Genomic DNA, 26,271 nt, shown 5'->3' with positions numbered 1-26,271 from the left:
GCCGACGCTCGGGAAACGATCTGAGCGTGCACGGCGCCCCGGGGTGAAGGAAGTCGTTATTTATAACGAGGAGTTTCAGTCGTTCTTGCAGCCAGAGCGAGAGATGGATCCGGATCTCGCGACGTTCGCGAACACGCTCGGGTTGGTCGTCCGAGACAAGATCTCGCCTACGGTCCCAAGGTGGACGACTGCGAACGTGGGGCCGGCGAAGGAGGCCGAGATCCGATCAACGATTCGAGACAAGTACGACATTCGAGTCGATGGCGACGCAACCGGAAAGAAGAAGGCGATTGTCGATGCGGCAATCATTCGAGACGCAAAGACTCGTCTTCGCGATTGGAGGCATACCTTGCGGTCATGGTTCTACATCGACTGCAAGAGCAACATACATGTGGCGCGGTCATGATCCGCGATATTATGGGTTCGCGGACTGATCACTTGACCGGCGTCGGACGTTTGGTGCCACAGGGAGCACGGATGACGGCTGACCTCGCCGAAGTCTACGGTAGTTCGGAGGTTGAGACGTCGCATCCAGGATATATCTCCCAGGAGGTGTTCACGTCGACCATCGCCTCGTTCGCCGAGGCAATACAGAGTCAGGTGCCCGGTCTCAACCTGAGCTCGTTTATGCCTCAATTTCCGCATAGTTCGCAGCAGGCTCCGTCGTCCCACAACCAGCAGACTCCGACGGCCGGTGTCCAGACTCCGACGCCTGGCGTCCACACTCCGACGGGCGGCCAGCAGAGGACTCCCGATGGTAGCCAGCAGACGACGCCCAGCGGTCCGAGTCAGTCTACTGATCAGCGCCAACAGAAGAGCGTTTCACGTCGAGGAGGGGGAAAACGAGCGACAGGACGACAAAGCAAACGCCGCGACTAGTGTTTTATTAGATATTTTGTGTATTGTAGATTATTATTTACATATTTCTCGATAATCGAAAACGTAACCGGATTTTATATATAAGTTGATTTGGATAATATATTTTGGTTTTTATTTGATTTTTCATGTTAGAATTTCATAAACGAAAAACAAAATAAAAAATAAATAATTAACGACGATAAAAATTAATAATTTTAAAAATCGAAAAAAAGTTTGTAATTAGCGACGACAAAGTCGTCGCTAATTATTAAAAAATTAACTTATTAGCGACGACTTAATCGTCGCTAATTCGCGCGCAAAATTTTCCCGCGGGAATTAGTGACGATTCAGTCGTCGCTAAATAATTAAAAAAACTCCTAATTTAAACATTTAGGGACGATTTAATCGTCGGTAATATCGTCGGTAAATATTTAGCGAAAATTAATTCGTCGCTAAATATATTTAGGCACGGACATTTAGCAACGATAAAAATCGTCGCTAAAATCGTCGCTAAAGAGATTTAGCGACTATTATGGGGTTTTTAGCGACGAAAAAAATCGTCGGTAATGGTGAGATTTGTTGTAGTGCACTAGGTAGTAACACGTGCTCCGCACGTGATTTTAATTCAAATCATGTGATCTACTTCATGTTAAAGTACCTTATAAAAAAATTAAAAAAAAATAATTGTGATGACCTTGTAGACATATTGTCTTAACAAAATGAGAATACATACATTCATAATGTTATTATTAGATATCTTTATAGAAATATTAAATACATTCATTGACATTTTGATTTTTTTTTTCATGTCACGCAAAATATGAGATTAATTAGATTTTTTCTTCGAAGGCCAAGTTGATGGACATTTTGAACTAGTGTGTCTTGCTAAAATCCTCTTCAGTGCTATTGATTTTGCATTATCTCCGTGCTGAATATAATGCATTTTTTTATTAGTTTTTCAACTTTAAACGATAGTTTAGAGAAATCTTTATGGAAAAACCTATTAAAAAATAAGGTAATTAACTTATTTAATTTTATATTCATGCATTATAAAATAACCATAAGGAGCAAAATGTTATCCATATGTGGATGTTACATGTAAAAAAAAAGAAGCCGGATTTGCAAGCATCTCGAGTAGAGTTAAAGAATGCTTACTAAAAAATAATTGACTATCCAAATAACCAATACATAAACGACGAAGTTAAAAAAAAAAAAAAAAAAAAAACCAACACTATTTGTTACTTTTGTTCTAGCATCAATTTGAGAGGCTATAACGTTGTAGGCATCCTAAATTTAAATACACGAATATTGAAAAATAAAATCCATATTTTAAGAGTACATATGAGAATGGGCTATACTTTTAGATACAAGAAAAAATAAATATAATTTTTAGATCTTTAAACACAACACAAAGAAATATATAATCTTAGATAAATAAAGCTTTAGACTACAAGAGTTTCTGTTCTATTTCTCAAACTCGGCATTTGTTGAATAGTCAATTTAGTCATTGTGACTTACTATATTACAAGATGAAAATAGGATGAACAGGCAATTTAGACATTGTGACTTATTATATTATGTAGATATCCGTAATTATCTTTAAATCATAACTAATCCCGTGGAGACATATTCAACAATATATATCCACATATATCTATTTAGCAGTTGCTATAATTTCTTGTTTAAAAAAGTCAATAGTTATGGCTTGAAAAGATTTGAAATCTTGGCTACCAAGTATTTTTGGTCAATTCCAGAAGGCTATCATGGTAAATGAGCATCTTATTTATTAAAAGTGCCGCGTGTTAAATGATGACTATTTTTTAAACAATATTGAAACGTTAATTAAATACCAATTCATATGTTTAACATAACCGAATTAATATTATTTCACAAAATATGCCTAAAGTAAAAAAAATCTACATATATATATATATATATATATCATATTTCCTTAGAAAATTAGTTATTATTATTGATTTATAGCATATATATTTCATAAAATAAAATTTACTTGAATAAGGTACACTTAAATTGGTGATAAATTAAAAACATGCATATTTTTTTTTTCAAATGATGACGAGATTTTTGTGTCGAGCTGCAAGTGCATATTCAAAAAGCAAAGAGGTTGAAATTAAATAAAAATAAAAACATCAGGAAGACCAACGTGGGAAGGTTTTTTCCTTTTCTTCCATATATCTTGCACGTATTAGACAAATATATAAAAAGAAACTAAAACTATCAATATGATATTTACACTTTCGTCAATATTCATTTCGAGTGAATACAAAATTTGTTTTTCCTTCTTCAAAGCATATCCCTAACCTTAATGACGCGTGATCCCAAAGAATCAAACTTCGATCGTCTGATACTTTATATTTTATTTTATTTTAAATTGAAATTCGATAACGAATTTCAAAAGAAACAAAACGAGAGTCTTCAGTCCATACACGCATATATAACGTGTACCACAAAACGTCGACCTGATTACTTTATGTTATCGCTAAACTAAATTAATTCTCCGCTTAGAGAAAACGAATAAACTATATATTCTACGCATAAATTTCTTTTTCTAAGTTTATCAAGAATATATATGTGTCTGTGTGGCTAAGTGCTATCTTTTTGTGGATTAAGACAAACATTGAACGATATGGTTGTACGTCAAATCTTAATTCTTATACGGTTGCTAATCATTGCAGAAACGAGATTGATCAAATGATCAAACACAAATAAATAATGCTAAAATAGGGAAGGAATAAGTCAAACTGCGATTTCGAATTTTTTTAATTTTTTTTTTATCATAACGATTTCGAATTATAAACTGGCGTTTAATGGTAGCGTATTCCAGACGAGCCTTTTGGGTTTGACTATCAAATTGAATAGCTTTCGATAGATTATAGCAAACTGATGTCATTTAATCAACGTGCTATGGAAAAAGACTAGGCTAAGCTAAGCTTGATAAGTTTAGTTGTTGTAGGGCCTTGAATATTGTACTTTGCATATTTTCCTGCTTATCGTTATATATTGAATGTGATAGCAAAGAGCAAGTCGGGATAAATTAATTTGCAATGAGTTTCCATAAAAAAAAAAAAATTAAATACAATGAGACCTCCTATTTTATCTGTTTATATATTACATGCACGCGGATAGCGTGTAATGAAAACTAAAGATGCTGCTGTCCAGCGACCAGCAATATGTATTTTATTAATATATGTATTCAATCGTGAAAGCAAGTAATCTCTTCCTTTATAAATTTTCAGATAAACATACCACTAATTAACCTGTTTAACTCAAACTTTATATTCCCACTCAGAATTATATTGAAATGCAAAAGCTAAAATAATAAAACGAGAATTTATTAAATTTCACTAGTCTGATTAGGTCTAAACCACGGTTTTAATAATTGAAAATATTGAACATGGCAGTTGGAGACCAGTTTAAAAAACAGGTACCAAGAAGACTAACCAAACTTGATATAGGTCGGACCAACGATTTAAAATTTAGAAAACAGGTGGCAGGGACAGATTCACTTAATTAGAGCTTGGGTGCCTTAAAAACAGGGATATCATTATTTTATATAAAAAAAAAGGACCCTTACATGAAAGTCTACTTCACATTTTTCATAGTTACGCCATTAAATAATGAATTTAATAATTTTATTGTACTATTGACTATTAAATTAAAAAACACAAATATAACCAGTAAGATGTGGAGTTTTTATATTTATACAATTAAATTAAAAAACACAAATATAACCAGTAAGATTGTTCAATTCTAAACATTGTTCAATTTTCATTGTGTTAATACATTTAATTAAAAAAATATCAAACTTTAGACTATAATATTTTCAATTATAAATGTAGCATATAATAATTTATTATTTGAGATTTGTAAATAACTAGCCATTTAATGAGGGGTCTTTTAAAATAATAGCCGATGTTTGAGTTATATTAAGCAATTAGCTAGCCAAACAGAATTCATTGTGCCTAAAATACCTTGGAGACTACGATGGAACTCTACCAGACCAAGTTGAAGAAACAATCCTCATAGCAGAGAGAGAGAGAGAGAGAGAGAGAGAGAGAACACGATCCACAGCGGCTCCGTCTGGATCGCCGCGTGCCGGAGCGTCCCGGGCGTCGGTCAAGTCGGGTCTCTGTCCTCGTCGCTCCTCCACGACAGAGCTTCGATGGCGGTCATGTCGCCGGAGATGTCCCTCAACGACCCGTCGCTCCATTTCATCTTCCCGTTCATCAGACCCGTCAGAGGCGCCGGAAGAAGGCGGCAGAGACGGGGGCGGCGCATGCAGCGGTGGAGGTGCGATTTTAGATTCTAGGGTTTTTTTTTCGAGAATTAATCCGATTAACTGTCACGGTTAATCTCAATTAACTATCACGATTAATCTGATTAACTTTGCCGAACCTCTTCCGAAAACGATTTCGAACATCGGCGAGTCTCGCGATTGCGCCGATCCGGCTGTTTGAAGGTCGCAAGTTCAGTTATGCATATTAACTGTTATAGTTAATCGGATTAACTGTGAATGTTAATTCGATTAACCGTGATGATTAATTGCATATCTTGTCGAATTGCTCCGCCATAGCCATCCACGCTCAGTCAACGGCGTTGATCGGATCCGGCGAAATCCGATGGGGATCGACGGGCCTTCAAGGTCCGAGGGAGGAGATGGAGGACGAGGTCACCGTCCAATCCGACGAGCTTGATGGATTCAATACGAGGTCGTCGGCGGTGATGCCGGATTTGAAGCCCAGGAGCGCGGTCTTGTCCTGGGCCAGTGAGTGCTGGACTAGCCTCGAGGTGACTGCCACGTGTTGAAGAAAGAGGAGGAGAACGACGGTGACCAGAACCATGCCGAGGTTGACTCTCATGATGTACTCTTCATCGTCAATGTCACTCTGCTGCTCATCATCTGCTTCATGTGCATATGCATAGAGACAGAAGAGTTGTTTTTGGAATAGTGTATAGATTACACATAATTACATATACAAATAGAAACAAGCACATATGTTGGCACGCTTGGCTGGCACGTGAGCACATCAACACACAGTTGACATTATTGTTCTTGTTACGGATAATGAGATTTACTAATTTTCTTGTCACCGTTAATAATAACAACATTTAAGGGTATTATTGGAATATTAGAATGTTATTATAACAAATTGGTTACTTTCCTAAATATGTTAGTAGTTGGGCTATTATTTTAAAATATGAGAGCTGTTTGGGCTAGATACTTAGTCCGCCCTTTATTATTTCACTGTTATTTTTATAATATAATTAATAATTTTTTAATAAAAATAAATACAAGATGATGTAGTTAAATAGCCAATTTAAAGTTATGAATTTGCAAAATAGCCAAGGTTTGTATTTATTTAGTGAAATAGCCAAAATGTGTAGCAATCTAGTTTCAAAATTTTTTTTTACCCCAAAATTAATTTTTTTAAAAATAATAAATTACTTATAATAATCGTAAAAAATTTTAATCTTAGCTGTAATTTTTTTTTTTGAAAACGTAAATTTGACTATTTTGCTGAAAAATTGAAACTTTGGCTATTTTGCTAATCAATAAGTTTCGAATGATTATTTTGTACAATTTTCATATATAAATGGTTAAATGGAGTGCATGCTATGTTACTCGTTAATATATTATATATTCTACAAAACAGTAATTTAAAAATAAATTCTTGACAGATTGTTTGTTGGTGAATACTGAGAAAAATAATTATTGAAATGTTTTGCACGGATATAATAATGTATTATTTTTTTGATTACTTGATATATTTTTAGGCATTTTAAATAATTTAAAAATGATTAACTGTTTCATATTATCATTTATTATAGTTGAAATTGGATCGGTTTGGTTTTGACTATTTTTCATATCCAAATTCGAATTTTCGATTTTAAAAAATTTGGTCCAATAACTGGTCCAGTTTAGTCCAAAAACGAAGTTTGGTTATCCGAATATTCGGTTATCCAGTTTTTTAAATCCAATATCTAGTTTTAATATCCGATTTAAAAAATTTGGTCTGGTTCTTTAAAAACTGGATCCTGTTTTAAATCCAGTTTAAAAATTTGGATATCCAGTTCTTAAAATCCATAATCACTTTGAAACTAGTTTTTTAATCCATGCCCGGTTATAAAATTATTGAAATAATCAAAATTCGAGTAAAAATTAATCATAAAATCCTAACGAGATTATTTTTTCTTTTATTTTTAATAAAAAGTAATTGGTTAAATATCCGATATCCGTTTTTTCAAAAATTTAAAACCGATATCCGATCTAGTTTTTGAAACTAGATCGGTTATTCGAATTCGAATTTCGGTTATATGACGTGGCACCAATTTTTGGTTTTGGATCAATTCGATTATCGGTTTTATCCGATTTTTTGTTCGGTTTTGTGCAGCCCTATATTTATATCCCCAGCCACCCTCTATTTGAAATCCTAGTTCCCCTAATCGGTACTCATAACTAGATCACGGTGCTGTAACTAGATCATGTATTTTCACAGCCTGAATATCAATAACTATACTTATGCCAGCTACTAATTGCCTCAATAAAAGAAACATCCAAAGTTATAAAACAAAAATTTCGTTGCTAGTATCCTTTAATTTGGTTCAAGTGAAATCACTGTATGACAAAAATGCACTAAGGTTAAAAAAATAAAATATGAAAAGATTTATAAAATTTAAGATGTAGTCTCGTCTAGTCTAAACCACTTCATTATTTTGTGCTTAAACTGTTGAGAGCATTTTAAAAAATAAGACCGAATTAGATTTGGCCAGCACTTTTTTTTTTATGTGATGTCGTATTTTGTCGCGTAACCGCAAAGGAGATGCCACATTTAGCTGCATAACCCTGATGGGTGACGCCAAATTTGGACACCCCTTTTCTTTTTTATGTGGGTGGCGCGTCATGATGTGATACCACACTTGTGAGATCGCGCCTATTGTTAGGCGCCTCTCTACTGTGATGTCCTAAGAAATAAGACATTATTTTTCGGTCGACAACTACAATCAGGAGCTTGTTGCTTGTGTTCTTTGTATCGCCCACATAAACAATCACATGCGGGTGAATATGCCCACATATATCACCACATATATCACCTTGAATACGTTCAAGAAACATAGATGATTATGTGTCAACTTTTCTCGGTGAAGGTCTTACTATGAGCTTTCCGAGAAAACAAGCTTTAGATGAGAAAGTATTATATTTAGGGATCTTTTGGCCTTTTATTCCATTTGATTTGCGTTCATCACCCCTATCCTGACTCTGATGGGGACATTCAAACTGAGATGGTATGATGAGACAAAGACCCTCATTTGGTTGATGGTCAATCATTCTAAGATTTAGTTGTATATCTAGGGTCATCGATGATAATAATTTTAATCATGCAAATCATTTTTTTGTCTCATTCGGAAAGGTTTCTTCTATTGGATTGTACCCTCAAAGTCTACTCTTTTGGGGATGAAGCCATATCATTTTTGTTGTTGCTAGGCTTGAACTTTGGTATCTTAAAATTTGTACGGAATGCCTCGACCATGATCTTGCCAGAAAATGGTAATGCCACATCTTTTAAGATATCTATCACATTGGGAGAGATTCCTTGTGCGCTCCTTAAGTCATGTACCTCGCCCCTCTTTGCTCAGAACAAGTTCATCATATACTTCATTGCTTTTTCGGGTGCTTAAGTTGGTAGTTTTGCTCAAGCTCGCCTGTAAGGTGTTGTCGCTTGTTTCTGGATAACGAATTAATAACAAGAGTGGTTTGATCCGAGGCCGGATCAGGTGATCGCGCTCAAGCCGAGGGTGCTTAAGACCTGACGATTGGATTCTTGTTTGTGAGTGGTTAGGAAACCTATTTGTCGAGTAAGTTGAAAAAGGGAAGAACAAAGATGAACTTCAAAGGGACTCAGAAGCGGTGCATCTGATTATCTCTCCGATGCTCAACATTAGTAGGGTTGACATGGATTGGATTCTAGGTTTTAGAGTGTTTAGGGAGAATGTTGAGTGAAACGAGCTTCAGTAGATCTCCAGGCAGCGTTTTTGTACTCAAGAATTTGTTACCTTGGTTTTTTTTTTTTTTTTTTTTTTGCCGAGGTTGATATTTATAGGCATTATTCTTTGTGTAAATAAGGCAAGATCCCCCATTTATGCCGTCCAAAAGTGCCGACCGAGAGCTAGCCAGCGAGACCCGTTTGGGTCATGGCCGAGACCATCCCCTAGCCGAGAGCCGACGGGCTGGAACTCTTGGGTTTCGGTGGGACCTGACCATGGTAAAGAGTCGGCGGATGAGACCTCATGGGTCCCAGTGAGACCTGCCCTTGGCCGAGAGCCGACGGGCTGGAACTCTTGGGTTTCGGTGGGACCTGACCATGGTAAAGAGTTGGCGGATGAGACCTCATGGGTCCTGGTGAGACCTGCCCTTGGCCGAGAGCCGGAGGGCGGGACCTCCTGGGTTCCGGCAAGGCCTGTCCTTGGCCGAGAGTCAGTAGGCGGAACGTCTTGGGTCCTGGTGGTACTTGTCCTTAGCCGAGAGTTGGCGGGGGAACCTCCTAGGTCCCGACGAGGCCTACCCTTGACCGAGAGTCGGGGGGCAGAACCTCCCGAGTCTTGGCGTGGCCTCGGTGAATACTAGCGCACCCTCGACAGCCGTTGGCTAGCCTAGTTGCGTCCGGCCCTGATTTTGGCGGTCAAGGCTTTACTGAAGGCCGATGTTTCCTTGGCGGAATATTATTTCACTTTTGATCTCGGTTTGACTGCCGCCCCCTGGACGGGAACTGGGCTAGGCTCCGTGTCAATTGGCCGTAACCTTGGCAAGTTGGATTTGGCCCGTGGCTTCTTTGGGTTGGGAGGTTGGACCGGCTGGCTAGTTCTTTTTTGGCCCATGATTGTAACTTTTGTACCGGGAAGAAATAATCCAGTAACATAAGGGACATGACTTTTGTTGCGTTGGCTCTCAATTTCACGATTGGATTCTCTATTTTCCTACATTGACCTCTCCCTTCGTCCTTTAAAGGTATATGCGGATGAGGTCTTCTGATTTGAGCGTTGCTAGTCCATAAGGTGCATCTCCTTCAGTCTTGGAGTATGCATGCATCCTCATACCCCTTTCCTTAGATGGCTTGGTCATTAGGGCCACCCTTTACCCGGTCAAAACCATCGTCTAGGTTTGTTAAGGGTGAGCACTTGGGTGAAGTTGTACACAATTCGGCACCGACCTTCTCCCTGATAATGGAGATTAGGTCAGTTTAGGTGTATGGATAGATGCCTCATTCTCCTTGCTCCACATCATTTTGGGCAAAGATTAAGCAATTTGAATTTCGATTTTATATTCTCGGTGACTAGTCGCCATTAAAACTCTTCGTAAAATGATTTAGTAGTTACAACTTGTCACCACTAAATATATTAAAATTACACAAAACTTTCTACAAAACGCGCTATCTCTCTCTACAATTTTATTCTTCGTCTCCACTAAATATCTGTCTGTCTTCTGTCATCTGTCGCTCACTGCACTCGCATTAGGTACTCCCCATCTCTCTAATACTATTTTCTCTCTTTATCTAATGATCACTCTCCTTTTTGCTCCGACAATCATCCTTACTCTATCCTCGACCCAAAGCTTCCATTTCCACCATCATATTAATATCCGCACCACTTGCTACAGTTGCTATAGATTATGAAAGCACTAATATTTAGATTTTTGTATAAGGTAGGAATTCATGGAGTATGTGTTTCACCCAAATTACTTAGGATTTGATCTTTATCCTTTCTTATCCTAGCTTAAGTCCACTTAAGTTGTTGTCACAACATTGTTTCAAGACTGCTTACCCTAACAATATCAACGCGATCCGTCTACCTTTGTGAAACCTTACGAACTTCAGAATCTCCTCAATGGGTACTTGCAAATCGATAAATTCTATGCTTGTAGACTGCATCATATCATGGAATATCAGAATGCATCTTATATTAACATCAATTGTCGTCACTCTTGTGGATTTGCTAAGGTCGAAAGCATACTTAAGGGATTTTTTCATGCTACTTTTCTCCATCTCCCATGCGTGGAACTTGCATCAAATTTCTATAGATCACATTCCATAATTTGATTCCCGAGAGGATTGTCCTCCGTTGAGCACATTTTTCCGTAATTTGAAACAACCGCTGGTGTCAGAGAGATTGTTCGTGTCTGATACCAACCCGATTTTTCACCAACACCAACATCCAGCCAATTTTCTAACCAATATTATCCAACACTTTGCTATTGCCGTCATAGCTATAAAAAGAAAATTTACACAGACTAAGCCACTTAAAACGTTGGTATTGCAATCTAGCCAACGTTTCATTTAAGTTTCAAATGTAGCCACAAATGGTGACATGTCTTTATTAGTCATTTAACAAATTACTACATTAACCTTTATTAAAATTGGTGAACATAAACATGTTGCCAATATTTTGATCGCAGCCAAACAATGCAATTTTAATACATGTTAACTTGATTTATTCCATAGTATTTTTTTTTCTTTTTTTGTAGTCCAATTAGTTGCGATATCAAGTTTTCTTGGATTAATTTCAATTAAAATCTCTTTATTTTACACGCGAGTTTTTATGATTAATGTTACACAAGGGTATTTCCGATATTTTCTAATCGTTTATTTCTGTAAATGGCTAGATTATAAAATTTATCAAATGTTGGCTACATCCTTAAAATCATGTTTGAAATTAGCTACGTTGCTGGATTACTCTTCTAAAAATCATATACACATTATAATTTATGTAGCAAAACCTTAGAAGGCGCATAAATAACAATTATTGATTCGCGCACAAAAACTATTCAATGATCTTTCAAAATATATGTTTAATCAATTCATCACACATAAAAGATCTAGGACACCGAAATCGTAATTATATTGAACTTTAATTTGTAGAAAATAGAGTGTTTGATAGTGGCTATAAGTAATAACTTATCACTGAAAAAGAAAACCCTTCAATTGTGTTTACACAAACCCTAAAGAAAATAATAAGGAAAGGATTAACAATCTTCATTGGGGTTCATAATTGACTTACTCAACTCTATTGAGTACTTAATGTTGAAGGCCAATCGCATCGTAGAAATAGTCCCGAGTTTCGATTTGCTATATCATAGCCCAATTTCGACACTCGAGTCAAAAGTTTCAGCCTTTCAATCATCATCTGCCCGAGTGCTTGTAAAAAACGCTCTATGACTTTCATGGTCGATTCGTCTATAAATTGATTGGATCATGTCTTTGAAATGAGCCCTTTATTTTTTACCACTGACGAGAGCAAGGTTTGAGTTACCGAGGTAATCGGTGGATTACCGCGCAATATACCGCTTATCGCCAGATCTCGATAGCAAAGCGTACAAAATCGCAAAATACTTGTACAACGGGGGTTTATCGCACCATTTCCGGTAGACAATCTCGTGATGCAAAAAACCGGCCCAACCCAGTTAAAAACTTCATAAAAATCGGGGTTTACAGCAATTCTAAATAAAAATATTTATAAATTTTTTTTAACTAAAAATAGAAGTTATGAAAATTTATTTTATATTTATTTATTATGAAAAATTTACCGATTTCTTTCCTGAAAAACTCGCGATAAATTTTTGTGATAAGGAGTATATCCAAAAATTTGAGTCCTGACACGATAACATTAAATAGTATCTCAAACTTTGATGAGAGAATGATCCCCTATCACGTAAATAAATAGGGTAAAATTAGACTTTACCATTACATAAATAAACGACCTAATTATAATCCACAATATATAATATTAAAAATCTTAGCTTCTACTATATATATCATGATATTTTTTAGCATGTTAAACAATATAAAGGATCATACTATAATATCTAAAAGAGTTTGTTTGCTTGAGGGTATTGGTTATCCATTTAAGTTTTATTATAAGTATGATAATATTTAAAATCAACAAATTGACCACTACGTAAAAGTCAAACACCAATAGGCAGGGCTAAATCAGGGGAGTGAGTGTACTACACGTTTTAAGTCATGCATGTAACAATAAAATGACCGCGAGTTTACTATTGGACCTAGGGTTTATAGAATATCCGGGCTCTATAAATAGATAATTCATTGTTCATCATTCAACATAACACAACAGAACCCAGACATAATTCATTCTCGTTGATTACTGCATGCCAATCACTATAATTTGCTCATCATCGTTGTTCCCAATTACATAGTAGAGCACAAATACTTGCCAAAATAAATATTTGGTTCTTACATATATAAGGTCCTACAAGAGTTTACATAGCCAATCATATTTGTTATACATATATATCTACTTCTGAAAATGGAAGCTTCAGGCAATCCCACGTCTCTAAAGTCTCCACGGAAAGGAAAGTACATCACCATCCTCAGCATCGACGGGGGCGGGATTAGGGGCATCATCCCCGGAACCCTCCTCGCTTACCTTGAATTAAAACTCCAGGTAATATATCAGTTAACTGATGATATATGATTTTCAGGTCATGTTCTAATAATTATCATATAAAATGAAATAATATACGTAACATGAAAAATTGTAGAGCTATTCACAAACACACACACTCGCAACACAATATATATATATATATATATATATATATATATATATATATATATATATATATATAAAGAATACTCTTTATTCTTATTATATAGTATATTCAATTTATACATATATTATCCTTATATGTTGATATTTTACTTAAAGTTTAACCGTATCGTAATTCTAAAATTCAAATTACCTCACTAGAAAAATGCTTTTTCGTTTGGATATAAGGGTAAAAAAATAACGTCTTATAACTTACTTATGATTGAAATGCCAAACCAAAAATGAGTGGAGGGCTTATGATCTCTATTATTTAATATACACACTAGGAGCTGGATGGGAAGGATGCAAGGATTGTGGATTATTTTGACGTGATCGCGGGGACGAGCACCGGCGGTCTAGTGGCAACAATGCTCTCAGCTCCGAAAGAAAATAAAAGGCCTTTCTTCGCTGCGAAAGATATCGTGCCTTTCTATTTAGAGCACTCTCCAAAGATTTTCCCTCAGAAAACGTACGTTACATCTTTAGATTGTGTTATCGGGTTCTTATACATCATGCATGCATGGCAAAATTCGACTGTTAATTTGTTTATTTATGTTTATTGTATTATGGTATGATCAGTATCTTCCCGGGGTTAAGAAATTTGGTGGAGAATATAGCAGGACCAAGATACGATGGGAAATACCTTCATAATCTTCTTAAAGGGATGCTTGGAGAAATTCATTTGCATGACGCCTTGACCAATCTCGTCGTTCCAACCTTTGATATCAAGCGGATGCAACCAACTATTTTCTCTTCTTTTGAGGTCCTTATTTTCTTTTCTAAATTATCAGCGTTTTACTTCTTCCCTCGGTATAAACTATATAAGATAGTAATTAAGGGGGTGAGTGAGAGTATAACGATATGATTGGGTTATGTTTACGATGTTCAATGAAATTATGCCACGTCATCAGGTCAGGTCTGTTGGTCTAGGTACAAGTTGATGAGGGTTTTCGTAATGTTTGGGACAAGGAATGAGTAGTTGCCATTATCTATACTAATTAATCTATTTACTATTTGATGTCATATAATCAAATTTAATCAATTTGATTTATATCATAAGTTTGTTGTAGACAGATATTAATCGACAATAGCAAGAGAGACTTTTACGTTTTCAAATTCAACTTATTCATACATATATTATATTCATTATTATGTCAACAACTAGCTAGTACTCTATTTATGATCAGTTTCTTGCACGAAACACATACATATATGTATCTTTTTTAATTAGCTAGATCGTCACAGGTGATATATGCTGAAATAGTATTTCTTCATAAACCAACCTCAAAGATATAACTATATTTATATTAGTTCAGCGTCACCACACATTAATTTTCGTTTTGGTTAAAATGACTGTACAGATCATTGTTTTTACTTTTTAGATGTTTTCTTCTAACACGTTTAAAACTAGATAATGGAATAATAACTTTTTGTTTTCTACTTCGAGATCAGATAAATAGATCTCCAACCTTGGATGTCAAGCTCTCGGATATATGTATCGGTACCTCGGCAGCTCCGACTTACCTTCCCGCTCACTACTTTACCAAAAACGACAACAATGGAAAAGTCATTCGAGAATTTAATCTCATTGACGGCGGTGTTGCTGCCAATAACCCGGTATTCATTATTTACTTTTATATAAAAAAATAATTTGACATAAATAGTATGGCCCATATGGAAGCCTATTTTTAAATTTGGCTGATTGGCTTCCAAATTGTCAACTCTTAACGACCTTCAATGGACTATACTTTATTATGGTAGGTAGTGTGTCTATTAAAGAGCGGAATATAAATGGTTGGTTGTTATGATTTGTTTCTTTTTTTTTTGTTATTTTTTTTTAAGTTAGACATGTATTTTTGGTTGAATTGTCACTACAATATAAATTCAGTGAAAGTCACCAAATATATTTCAATTTTTTTAATATGGAAATAAATTCACAAGAAATACATATTTCATTACTTTTTGTAACAATACTACTCTCTAAATTTTATATATCTACATATTGCTTAATTTGTCTTTCCTTATATCTTTAAAATCTCTCTTGTTAAAGCCCCTACGTTTTCAGTAAAAATGATCCTTGACTTTGAAAAAATAATAGATTAAGCAAAGTTAAAGCTAAATATATTGATTAGGGGAGTTTAATTTTCCTCAAAAGCTAGGAACTATTAAATGCTATTGTCACTAATTATACAATTATTTTTGCATTAATCAGACAATGGTTGCCGTAAGCCAAGTGTCACGAGAGATTATCAACAATAATCCAAAGTTTTTCCCAATCAAGCCTATGGACTATGACCGATTTCTGGTGATCTCTCTGGGGACGGGCGCCGGTAAAGCGGAGGAAAAGTACAATGCGAAGATGGCGGCGAAATGGGGGATTGTGAGTTGGATAATCAATGATGGATCGGCTCCTATCATCGACATTTTTAGTCAAGCCAGCTCCGACATGGTTGACGTTCACATTTCTGTGCTTTTCCAGGCCCTAGAATCCGAGGGCCATTATCTTCGCATTCAAGTAAGGGAAAAAAATATATGACTATAAACTTATGTAGATGTCAGACACCTAATTTAGTTAATGTTTGAAACTATAGGACGATGAACTGGTTGGGAATGAATCTTCGGTTGATATAGCTACAAATGAAAACTTGAATAGACTCGTGAAGATTGGGAATGATCTATTGACGAAACCAGTGTCTAGAGTGAATCTTGAGACAGGCTTGTCAGAGCCTATCCCCAATGGTGGTACCAACAATCAAGCCCTAGCGAAGTAAGTAAAATGTGACGTGTTTAAAAAACGTAATGTATAAATCATGGGTTCAATTGACAATAAGGAGATTTGAAGAAGATATGGAGGACTACTTTATCAACATATACATATTCATCTAATTTACCAGCAACTTGTTCTGAATAATTTGCTTACAAATTTCTTCTCATACGATAACTTGACTAAATGTATATATATGCCTACAGCTTTGCAGCACTACTCTCGGCAGAGAAAAGGCAAAGAGAAAGAAACTGACGTTCGCTTATCAAACTTAATGATTCTTCACCGCTGTTTCTTGTGATTAAAATTTATGTGTTGATTTCAACTTATCTGAAAGTGAATAAATAATGTGTTTTATATCATCTTTTCTTCTACTCAAAACACAGTTTATATGAATTTATAGCGTGCTTCGTTATTTTCTTTTATTCAAATTCATATGTACTCTTTGTCTAATATTCTGATTTGTAATGTGATTCTTTTCTTCTATCCGTTATGACTTCAGAAAATCTTATAAAGTGCTCATATTCTGTATAGTTCCAGGGCTCAGGAGACTGAATGCTTATTATTATTATTATTATTATTATTTTATCTACGGCAACCCCAAGTTGCGGTCCTTTGGTTGACCATATAAATTTCGGTGAAAACTGAATTTGAGTTGTTGGTTTTGACGAAAAATCTTAGTTTTGGTTGAAATATTTGGAATATTGGGCAATAAAAAGAAGGGCTTTATCACAAATTCAATGGCTCAATTTGATATGATTATTCGAGTGCAACCCATACTTTGAAGCGGATAGATAAAACGTGATTCTCAAAGATTGGATTGCTGGTCAAAATCGAAACTAAGCTAAAGTATATACTGATACTCAAAGAGAGCTAAAAATCTCATAATTTGTTTGAAAAGGTTTTTGGTGTTTAGGGAAGTTGATTGGAAATTTAGAGGCTTTTGGTATAAAATAGAGAAGTAGGAAGATTTTTTTGGTAGGAAAGAGAACTTTTTATTTGGCTTGATTTAAAAACATAGGATCACTTCTCTATTTATACTAGTCAATGGAAATTTATAGATACAGATATTTTCTAGAGATATCTTCTAATTAATTACTATCCTATAAATTACAAGATTATTTTATAATTTATTCTCTCTAAGCACCATACACATATCATGAATATTCTAAAGAATATGACAAATAAAATAGGCCCAAAATATTAAAGGCTCAAACTACAACTAGAAATAACTAGGCCCAACTACTACAACCCCAACTCCTTTCGCATGACAAAAACACAAAGTGACAGCTACGTACTCCGACTCGCAAGTGGAAAGAGAGACAATCGGTTAATTTATACGACATATATGTGAAGGCTGTGTCTCCAATGTAAAACACAATTCCACTTGTGCTTTTCCGATCATCTATGTCTCCACCCCAGTCGCTATTGCTATATCAAAGAAGATTGTAATAATTAGAAACATTGTAGTATAAGCCAAAGTCTGCCGTACCTTTGATATAGAGAAGGATCCTCTTTGCCGCCTTTGAATGAGTGGTTGTTAGATGCTCCATGTGTCGACTAATTAACAACTCCGACGGCATACAAGATGTCAAGCCTCGTACACATTAATTATCGTAGGCTTCCAACCAATATCTTGAAGAGTGTTGGATCCACTTTTTCTCCTTCCTCGTAGTTTGAAAATTTGATTCCACATTGGCTCCTGACTGGGTTTGAGTCATCCATCTTGAACTTCCTGAGCACATCTTTTGCATAACTTTCTTGACTGATTAGGATTTCGTGGTCTTCTTGTTTCACTTCAATGCCGAGGTAGTAAGACATGAATCCAATATTAGTTATCTCAAACTCCCTTTTCATCTCTTTTTTGAACTCCTCGAACATGCTTGGATTGCTCCCTGTAAAGATCAAGTCATCTACATACAACCATATTATCAATATATCACCGTTTTTAATTTTGATATGGAGTGCATGCTAATATGGACACTTGATGAAGTCTATTCCTTTGAAGTATTTATCAATTCAAGCATTCCAAACTCTTAGGGCTTGCTTCAGCCCATATAGCACCTTCTTCAACTTCAAGACTTCGTCTTATTCTTCCTTGACTTAGTAGCTTTGTGGTTGTTTTGAATTGCTTTCGGAGTAGACATCCTTCACAGACTTGATTGGGATGGTTGATGGAGGGCAATCCTTTGACCATTTCCTTCTTGGAGAGAAACTCTAATCCTCCAAAATTGAGATGCCCGAATCAAAGATGCCAAAGCCAGGACTCCTTCTTATAGCACATCTTGAGAAATTTTGTGACGTCATTTTGAATGTTGAGGATGAACATTCTATTTCTTGACATTGACACATTAGCAATGGAGTTACTTGCATGGTCTCTTGTAGAAAGGTTATTATCTTTCAATCGAATACCATAACCTCTCTCTAATAGTTGTCCTAGGCTCAATATGTTGCTCTTCATGTTTGGCATATAGTAAACGTTGGAAATAAATTGATGATTGCCATTCTTCAATCATATGAGAACGTTTCATTTATCTTTCACCGTCGCCTTTGATTCATCTCCAGAAACAACGTTCTTCTTCACCCATTTGTCAAGCTCTACAAACATGCTTCTTTGCATGCACATATGGTTGCTCGCACCACTATCGAGGTACCATTACATATCTTCACCCCTTTCGTTGTCCTTGTGAGCCAACAAAAATATCGCGTCTTCTTGGGTCCATTCTTCAGCATAGTTGGCCTTCTCTTCAACTCTGTTCCGTGGAGCTCTACATTCGAAAGAATCATGCCTAAACTTCTCACAGTTGTAGCATTCGATATATGACTTGCTGTATTTTGATTTTGAGGCTCCTCTCCCACAACCTCTTGATGAGCTTTCTCTTCTTTGATAGTTGTTGTCGTCATTGGGCTCCAATCTCATCCACTTCCTCGTCCTTGACATCTACCACTTCTTTGTTGGCTTCAATCGTGATCTCCTTTAGTTGAATCGATCCGCGTCTTGAGTGCATGCTCCATGATGTCTTCCTTCTTCTTTTTCTTTTCTTCATAAGCTATGAGTGACTCAAGGAGTTTCTCCATGCATTATGGCCTCCGAATCCTTCGTCTCTTCGATGATAGTGACAATATGCGCGAACTTTGAATCCACAGATCTAAGAATCTTCTCCATGATTCTCAGATCGTCTAACTTCTCGCCGTTTCTTTTGAGGTTATTGGTAACTGACAAAACTCTCAAGAAGTAATCGGAGACGAGTTCACATTCCATCACGTGAAAGGCTTCAAAATCTCCTCTTAAACTTTGAAGACGTACCTTCTTCACTTGATACGCTCCCTTGTATGTGATTCGAAGCTTTTCGCACGTGTCTCTGGCCGACTTTACTCCCAAGACCTTCTCAAATGTGTCTTCATCTAACCCTTGATAGATGAGACATAGAGTCTTTATGCCTCTCTTCTTTTAGTCTCTCAAACTATATTTTTGAGTTCGAGATAGACTACTTTCATTCTCCGGGTTGGCGTGGCCTTTCTCGACTATCTCCCACACGTCGTGTGCTGCAAGGAGAGCCACCATTCTAAGACTCCAGCTGTCGTAGTTGCTCTTTGTAAGCATAGGTACTTGGAAGGGAACACCCATATTTTCCATCTCGAGGAGGATCTTCAAGCTCTGATACCACTTTGTTGGAAAAGGTTTTTGGTGTTTAGGGGTATTGTATGGAAATTTGGAGGCTTTTGGTATTAAGTGGAGAGGTAGGAAGAATTTTTTGGTAGAAAATATAACTTTTTATTTGGCTTGATTCAAAAGAGTAGGATTACACCTCTATTTATACTAGTCTATGAAAATCTCTAGATACAACATTTTCTAGAGAATTGTCCTACTTAATTACTATCCTAGATATTACAAGATTATTCTAGAATTTATTCTCTCTAAGCACCCTAGACATATCATAAATGTTTTAGATAATATGGTAACTAAAATAGGCCCAAAATATTAAACGCCTAAACTACAACTATAAATAACTACGCCCAACTACTATAACCCAACTCAAGTTTAATTATTCAACATAATTAACTTTGTAAGGGAAATGAAAATTCTCGCAAGAGTTCAAAATGAAAAAATGTGTATGTTTGAGAGAATATATATGGATACCTTTAACAATGGCTTGTTTCCTCAAGGGTGGCCAATCCTAATTTTCTCAAGCTCGAAACACATTTCTACTGGATTAGGAAAAATGGGAAGACGAAAAGATTTATGCCCGTACTTTTTAGTTGTTGTCCCGCTTCGTTCCTTTTCCCATTCCTCTTTTGTAAGACAATCTTTCTCATACCTCTTTAACCTCTATTTTTTCTTCCTAGCTGGACCCGGTCCCTCGGAAGTACTTAGCTTTTACATAGAAGACCCAACTCTAGAAAAAAGGTTTCTTCCTTCTAGGCACACTAGTACAAATATGGGATTATACAATGGAGCTTGATACTACCCACGCGGGAAACTGTCATCAACATAGTATGCCCACCCGTTGTTTCAACCATGACTTTGAATAGACTCAAGAGTTGGGATAATCCATGTTGCGATATTTTTATAACTAGCACGCAAGTGGACGTATCGAACAAGTAATAGTGTTACGTAAGTAACGGATATCGATCCCACAGAGACTAGTTACTCTAGCGACGTTAAACAACCTAAAGCAAATTGATTTCACTATATTAAGGTGGGAGGTGCAAGAATTAACTAGAATAAAAAAACTACTAGGAACGGAAATTTAACACGAAACTTCAAATAAGAGAAAATGGGGGTCACGACTTCACCGGAAAATTAAGACTCGGGGGTTTCGGGTTCCTACAACTTGACCTACTCTACTCATGCTAATCTCATTCTCCCTATGATATTACTAGCCTCTCTCGATTGATCTAGCAACCTACGCAATTGACGGATTATATCCTCTTGGCCTCTAATCCTATTAAAACAATCACGAGCAATAAACACGAGAATTCAAACGATTACATTAAGCTTAAGCCGTCTAGCAACCTAAGAACAAAACGAAGCATGGATTATGAGCATGAATTTTCGCCCTCTCTCGAGTGACAGAAAACTCCTAAAAACAATCCTAAAGATGGCCAATCTAAAGAACGCATTAAGAACACATCCACACAAGCATGAATAATTAAGCAAATCAAAGCATAAATTCACCCTAACGAAACCCCCTAACCCAATTCAATCCGACTACATCGCAACCCCGCTAAAAATCTAGCCTCTAACGGAATCCATAGTTAACATTACAATGATCAAAACAATAATCAACATAATCATAAATAAGAAAAACATTATGCGATTCATGACGGGAAGAATGAAACTATCAATTAATTGAGAAATAAAAGTAATGGAGAGTAAATGAAGGAAAGAAAAACTATTAAAAACGGGAGTTCACGGTTGCTTGTTCGTCGGATCGTCGACTCAACTTCGCTCCCAAAAACAAAAGCTCTCCAAAAAAGTGCAGCCAAAAGTAGAAAAACTAAAAAACAAACTAGAATGAGTTAATTAGGTTACAAGAGGTGTTTTTAGCCCTGATTGTGTGTTTTTCGGAGTGATCTGAGCCTTCCAATTCGATCCAAGGGTCAAAAATCTTCAGAATTCGCTAATTTCCTATTCCAGTAATCCGAAGGCGCGCAGCGCGCGGTAGTCACTGCGCGGCGCGCGGACTCAGCTCCAGGTTACGCGCGCTCCGCGCATAAGACTCTGTGCGTTTTCGTGGTTTGCGATCCCGTATGCGCGGCGCACGACTAGAGGCATGCGGCACGCGGTCTCGGATCCTGTCTTCCCGCGGCGCGCGGTGGAGGGTGCGCGGCGCGCGTAGTCGCCAAGTTTCTTGCCCATCTCAATTTTGACTCCATTTTGACCATTTTTACTCCGAATCCCATCATCTTTCCACGAAGTTGATTGTAGATGCTATAATGCTCCTCTGAACCTGAAATTACTCAAAAACCTACTAAAAACCATTAAAATACTTGAGGACTCATTGGTTTTTGGTTCGGGAAATATGAGTTTTACGCGTGATAAACGCACCTATCAAATCCCCCCAAACTTAAACCGTTACTTGTCCTCAAGTAACAAAAGAAACATAAAATTACGCAAAAGAAGTTAACCCTACTAAAATTGGTAAATTTCAATGCCTTGACTACACTGATCGACTCATGCTTGTCTCAACTTCTAACCTCTAGACTTACATTGACATAGATATCTGTGGTTTTAAACTCCAAGTTAACTATCAAGTTTAAAAGAAGCCTTACGAATACGTGTTAGCCCTCACCGTTTGCAATGTTGATTTATCTCAAGTAACTTTTGCTTCCCAAGTCTCGTGACCCTCCCAATCCTAAGATGCAACCACAAGAATCGTTTAATTTGTCTTGACAAGATCTTCGATTCGACACACCATACGCCTTCTCTTCCCCCTTGATCTCCACTAATGCGCACACGTCCTTCCTGGCTTGTCAATAGGTCTTAGCGGCTTGTAATGTTCAGGCTTAGGTTCGGGTGGAAAAACGGATTTTTAGTGGTTTTGACATTACCCTTAGCGACTCCATCCTCACCAAAGCTTCCCCCTATGTCTTCACTCACTCACTTTTCTCAACATTCTTGGCTTTGAAAATGCCTATCGAGAACATCTTATCTCTTTAGCCTTTCTTCCCCAAATCCCCCCAAACTTTGACTCGATCACGACCACACTCTTCAAAATAACATAGACCACCACGCCATAACTACAAATAACTCACATAGGCACGTTGTTTTATTTATTATTTTTTTTTTCTTTTTTTATATTTTTTTTCTTTTTTTTTTTGAAATATAACTAAATAAATCACCGGCGTGGTGTCTAAGAAAGCAACCTAACAATCACAAAGAGTGGGGTCATAGCATATATCACACAAGAGTAAAAAAATTCACTCAAAGATATCACTCAGGAGTCGCTAAAGTTAATGTGGGTTCTTTGTGGGATTTCAAACTTATTGGCTCGGCTTTTTCTGACTAAGTATCGAGAGAGGATAAAATGTTCGGCTTTTTGTGAGTGGGTTCTACTTGATACATATTTCCGGGTCGGCTTTTTGGCTTGAAGGGTTATTCCTAATGCCTATATCACTCTCACCAGATCAGTATGTGCTCAATTTCGCCTCGACTAGGGGTCCAAAAAGGTTCTTAGTGTGTTCGGTGGTCACTTCTTAGGACTAGTTAGGCGACTACTCAAGTTCAGCTAAACATTAAGACAAACATTATTCGGGTTTAGGCCATACACAGACTCAGTCAGATTCTTTCTTACTTGGTAATTCACAGATCTTTTCTAATACCTAAAGCTCAAGACTATCCATATCATCGGCAAACATTTAACGAGTCAATCAACGCAGGGAAGCTTTGCTGCGACGTCCACGTGTTGTAGACGTTTTGGTGGAACTCGTCTCTGTCGCGCTGCCGTTGGCCAAAGTCGGTGAGGAAGCTCCCAATGGCGTTATAGCGCTGGCCCAGTGTGTCGATGCTCTGGTCGATTTGACCCAAGTGGTGGTCGAACCGGTTCATCATGGCCAACATTACGTTGTAATCGGTGGCGGGCGCGTCGTTTGTCGCGACCGGGGGTGGGACGTCGTCGGGGGCATCCAAGAAGGGGGCATCGGGGTTGCCTTGGTACTGCTCGGGAATGTCGATGAACCCGCGCCCGTCCGGATGTGCGGCTCCGTGCTTCCACTGCTTTAGGCTCATGATCTTCCGGTCGTCGATTGGGTCCCCTAATTTTTCTCGCGTCTCGGAGGCCGGGATTCGCAGTCCCTCGTTGAGGTAGAGCTGTGTGATGAGCCCTCCATTGCCGAGCGTGACATCGGTGTCGCGATTTGCGCAGAACACGAATCTCTCTTTCAAGATTTTTCCGATGTTGACGCCTTTCCCGGTGACGATGCACACCAATAGAGCCAGGCGTTGGAGATCCACTGTGTGCTCCCGCAGATTAGGAAGGATCGTGGCGCAGATGAAGTGCTGCCACGCCTTTGCGTAACGGTTCAAGCTCGATATTGGGAGGTGGCTAGGGACTACCTGGCCATGCACCACTTTCGTCTTGTAGGTGGCTCCGGGGTGGGCGAGGAGGCGAATCCACTCCTCCCATTGTGGGTACAGGCACAGGTCGGCGTAGTCGTCGTTCTCGGGTTCTGGAATCCCGAGATAGTCGTTGAGCGCCGGTGCGGAGATGTTGACCACCACATTACGCACTTTGATGAAGTTGCCCTTCGTGACGGAGAGATTGGCGTAGAACTCGCGCACTAACTTCGGTGATGCCGGCGTCTCTATGTTGCATAATTTCTTCCAATGGAGTCCCCGGATTTGTGCCAACATATTCCCGCACAGCTGATTTGGTGCAAGCACACGTTCGGCGATGAGTCCCTTCTTTGATATGGCGTCCCAAACCTCGCCGGCACCCTCCAGTAATGTTGATGGTCGAGGTAACGCCGCTCCCGATCGACGGACACGTTTGGGGTTGACTCTCGATGTCGAAGCTCGTTGCATCTGAACAACACGACGGAAAATGAGTCGATGATATTATGATGAATGCCCACTACCCTTGTTTACCCCCCAAACATGTTCACAACTAGACCCCGTACGTATTGACCCGTAATCGTACGTAAATTTTTCACTTTTTTCACTTGTACGTTCGTTCGGGTATTTCATCGAACACTTAGAGAGCATGCAAAATATTGAAGAACACACAAGTCATAGAGAGTATTTAAACAATTTCGACTGCCAACATTCGTGCATTCCTCCTTAATATCACGAAATCATCAACAAAACTCAATAAAATTCGAGTGAGAAAGCCATACCTTGATGTGTTGGGGAGTGAGATATGGAAGAGATGAGGAACACCCAAAAACACACGAAACCCACACGAATTGAGGTAGATGAATCAAAGGAATGAAATGTGATGAACAATTTTAGTGTTCGTATGATGATTTGGGTCGGAATTTTGTGAGAAAGGGATTAGGGTTCGAGAGAAATTTAGGGTTGAGAGAAATTTTTGAAAAAAAAAACTGCCAAAATTCCTTTTTTAAAAACAACTTACACGGGTCCGCGCGCCGCGCGGACCTGAGTCTTGACATTCGTGCGGAACGCGCATATGACTCTGTGACTTCGGGACAAAATTTTTTTTTTCGCGCGCCGTGCGTACTGGAGTCCGCGGCGGGCGTCTGCGTGTTTTCTTCGCGCCGCGCATGTGATTCCTCGCGGCGCGCAGATGGAGATTCGGCTTACGCGCGGAGCGCGCATGAGACTCTGTGATTTGGAAAAGCTGAAAGTTCCGTCCGCGCGCCGCGCAGTGTGTGTCCCGCGGCGCGCATCTCCTTTTTTTTTTTTTTTTTTTTTTTTTTTTTTTTTCAGGAAAAATAACATGCAACTGAAATAACGGGTTCAATCAAATAAAATAAAAATTAAGAAAGTGAAAAAAATATGAAAATGCAATGAAAGAAAGTCGGGTTGCCTCCCGATTAGCGCTTTAGTTAACGTCAATAGCTTGACGGGATATGTCTTCGGTTCACTCAATGGTGGTGACGAAGGTCACCACTTTCTCACTTTCGAACACGCCCCCGAAGTATGGCTTCACCCTTTGACCGGTGACTTTGAAGCGTTCTCCCTGCCTGTTCGCCAATTCCACCCACCCGTGTGGATAAACACATTCACGACTTCGAACGGGCCCGACCATCGTGACTTCAGTTTTCCAGGGAACAGTTTCAACCTGGAATTATAGAGGAGTACCTTTTGGCCCGACTTGAGGTCCTTCCTGACGATGTGCTTGTCATGCCACGCCTTGGTCTTCTCCTTGTAGATTCTGGCGTTCTCGTACGCTTCTCGTCGGAGTTCATCGAGGGCGTTCAGCTGAAGGAGTCTCTATTGGCCCGAAGCTTTGTAGTCGAAGTTTAGCTTCTTCATCGCCCAAAGTGCCCTGTGCTCAAGCTCGACTGGCAAATGGCAAGCTTTTCCGTAAATGAGGTGGTACGGGGACATACCAATTGGCGTCTTG

The 26,271-nt window shown here is 38.0% G+C and overlaps 1 protein-coding gene and 1 pseudogene across 2 annotated transcripts; one reads left to right on the top strand and one right to left on the bottom strand.

Moving 5' to 3' along the window:
- The first annotated feature begins 13,004 nt into the window (after window positions 1–13,004).
- PLA2A (phospholipase A 2A) lies at window positions 13,005–16,726 on the top strand. Of its 2 annotated transcripts, XM_089619039.1 has the most exons (7): window positions 13,005–13,332; window positions 13,764–13,945; window positions 14,056–14,239; window positions 14,929–15,093; window positions 15,689–15,991; window positions 16,068–16,243; window positions 16,447–16,726. In XM_089619039.1, exons 1-7 carry the CDS (start codon window positions 13,195–13,197, stop codon window positions 16,493–16,495), a joined length of 1,197 nt encoding a protein of 398 aa, XP_089475165.1. In that variant the 5' UTR covers window positions 13,005–13,194; the 3' UTR covers window positions 16,496–16,726. The 2 variants fall into 2 exon arrangements, with proteins under 2 accessions (XP_089475165.1, XP_089475166.1); XM_089619040.1 differs by lacking the exon at window positions 16,447–16,726 and having other exon boundaries at window positions 16,068–16,247.
- Window positions 16,727–17,851: 1,125 nt separating this feature from the next.
- On the bottom strand, window positions 17,852–24,767 carry LOC149390694 (uncharacterized; annotated as a pseudogene).
- Between the last annotated feature and the right edge of the window lie 1,504 nt (window positions 24,768–26,271).

Source organism: Urtica dioica, chromosome 7 (genome assembly GCF_054948205.1).
Source record: "Urtica dioica subsp. dioica isolate 48M chromosome 7, U.dioica_male_clone48M_v1_H2, whole genome shotgun sequence".
NCBI lineage: Eukaryota > Viridiplantae > Streptophyta > Magnoliopsida > Rosales > Urticaceae > Urtica > Urtica dioica.
The sequence above is the reverse complement of the archived record's forward strand: the minus strand, read 5'-3'. Positions and strand labels throughout refer to the sequence as shown.

Bases quoted from the DNA above. Each gene is read 5' to 3' on its own strand.
- PLA2A (XM_089619039.1), top strand. From the start codon at position 13,195: ATGGAAGCTTCAGGCAATCCCACGTCTCTAAAGTCTCCACGGAAAGGA. The intron at 13,333-13,763 runs GTAATATATCAG...TATACACACTAG, and splicing joins ACCTTGAATTAAAACTCCAG to GAGCTGGATGGGAAGGATGC. The intron at 15,992-16,067 runs GTAAGGGAAAAA...TTGAAACTATAG, and splicing joins GCCATTATCTTCGCATTCAA to GACGATGAACTGGTTGGGAA.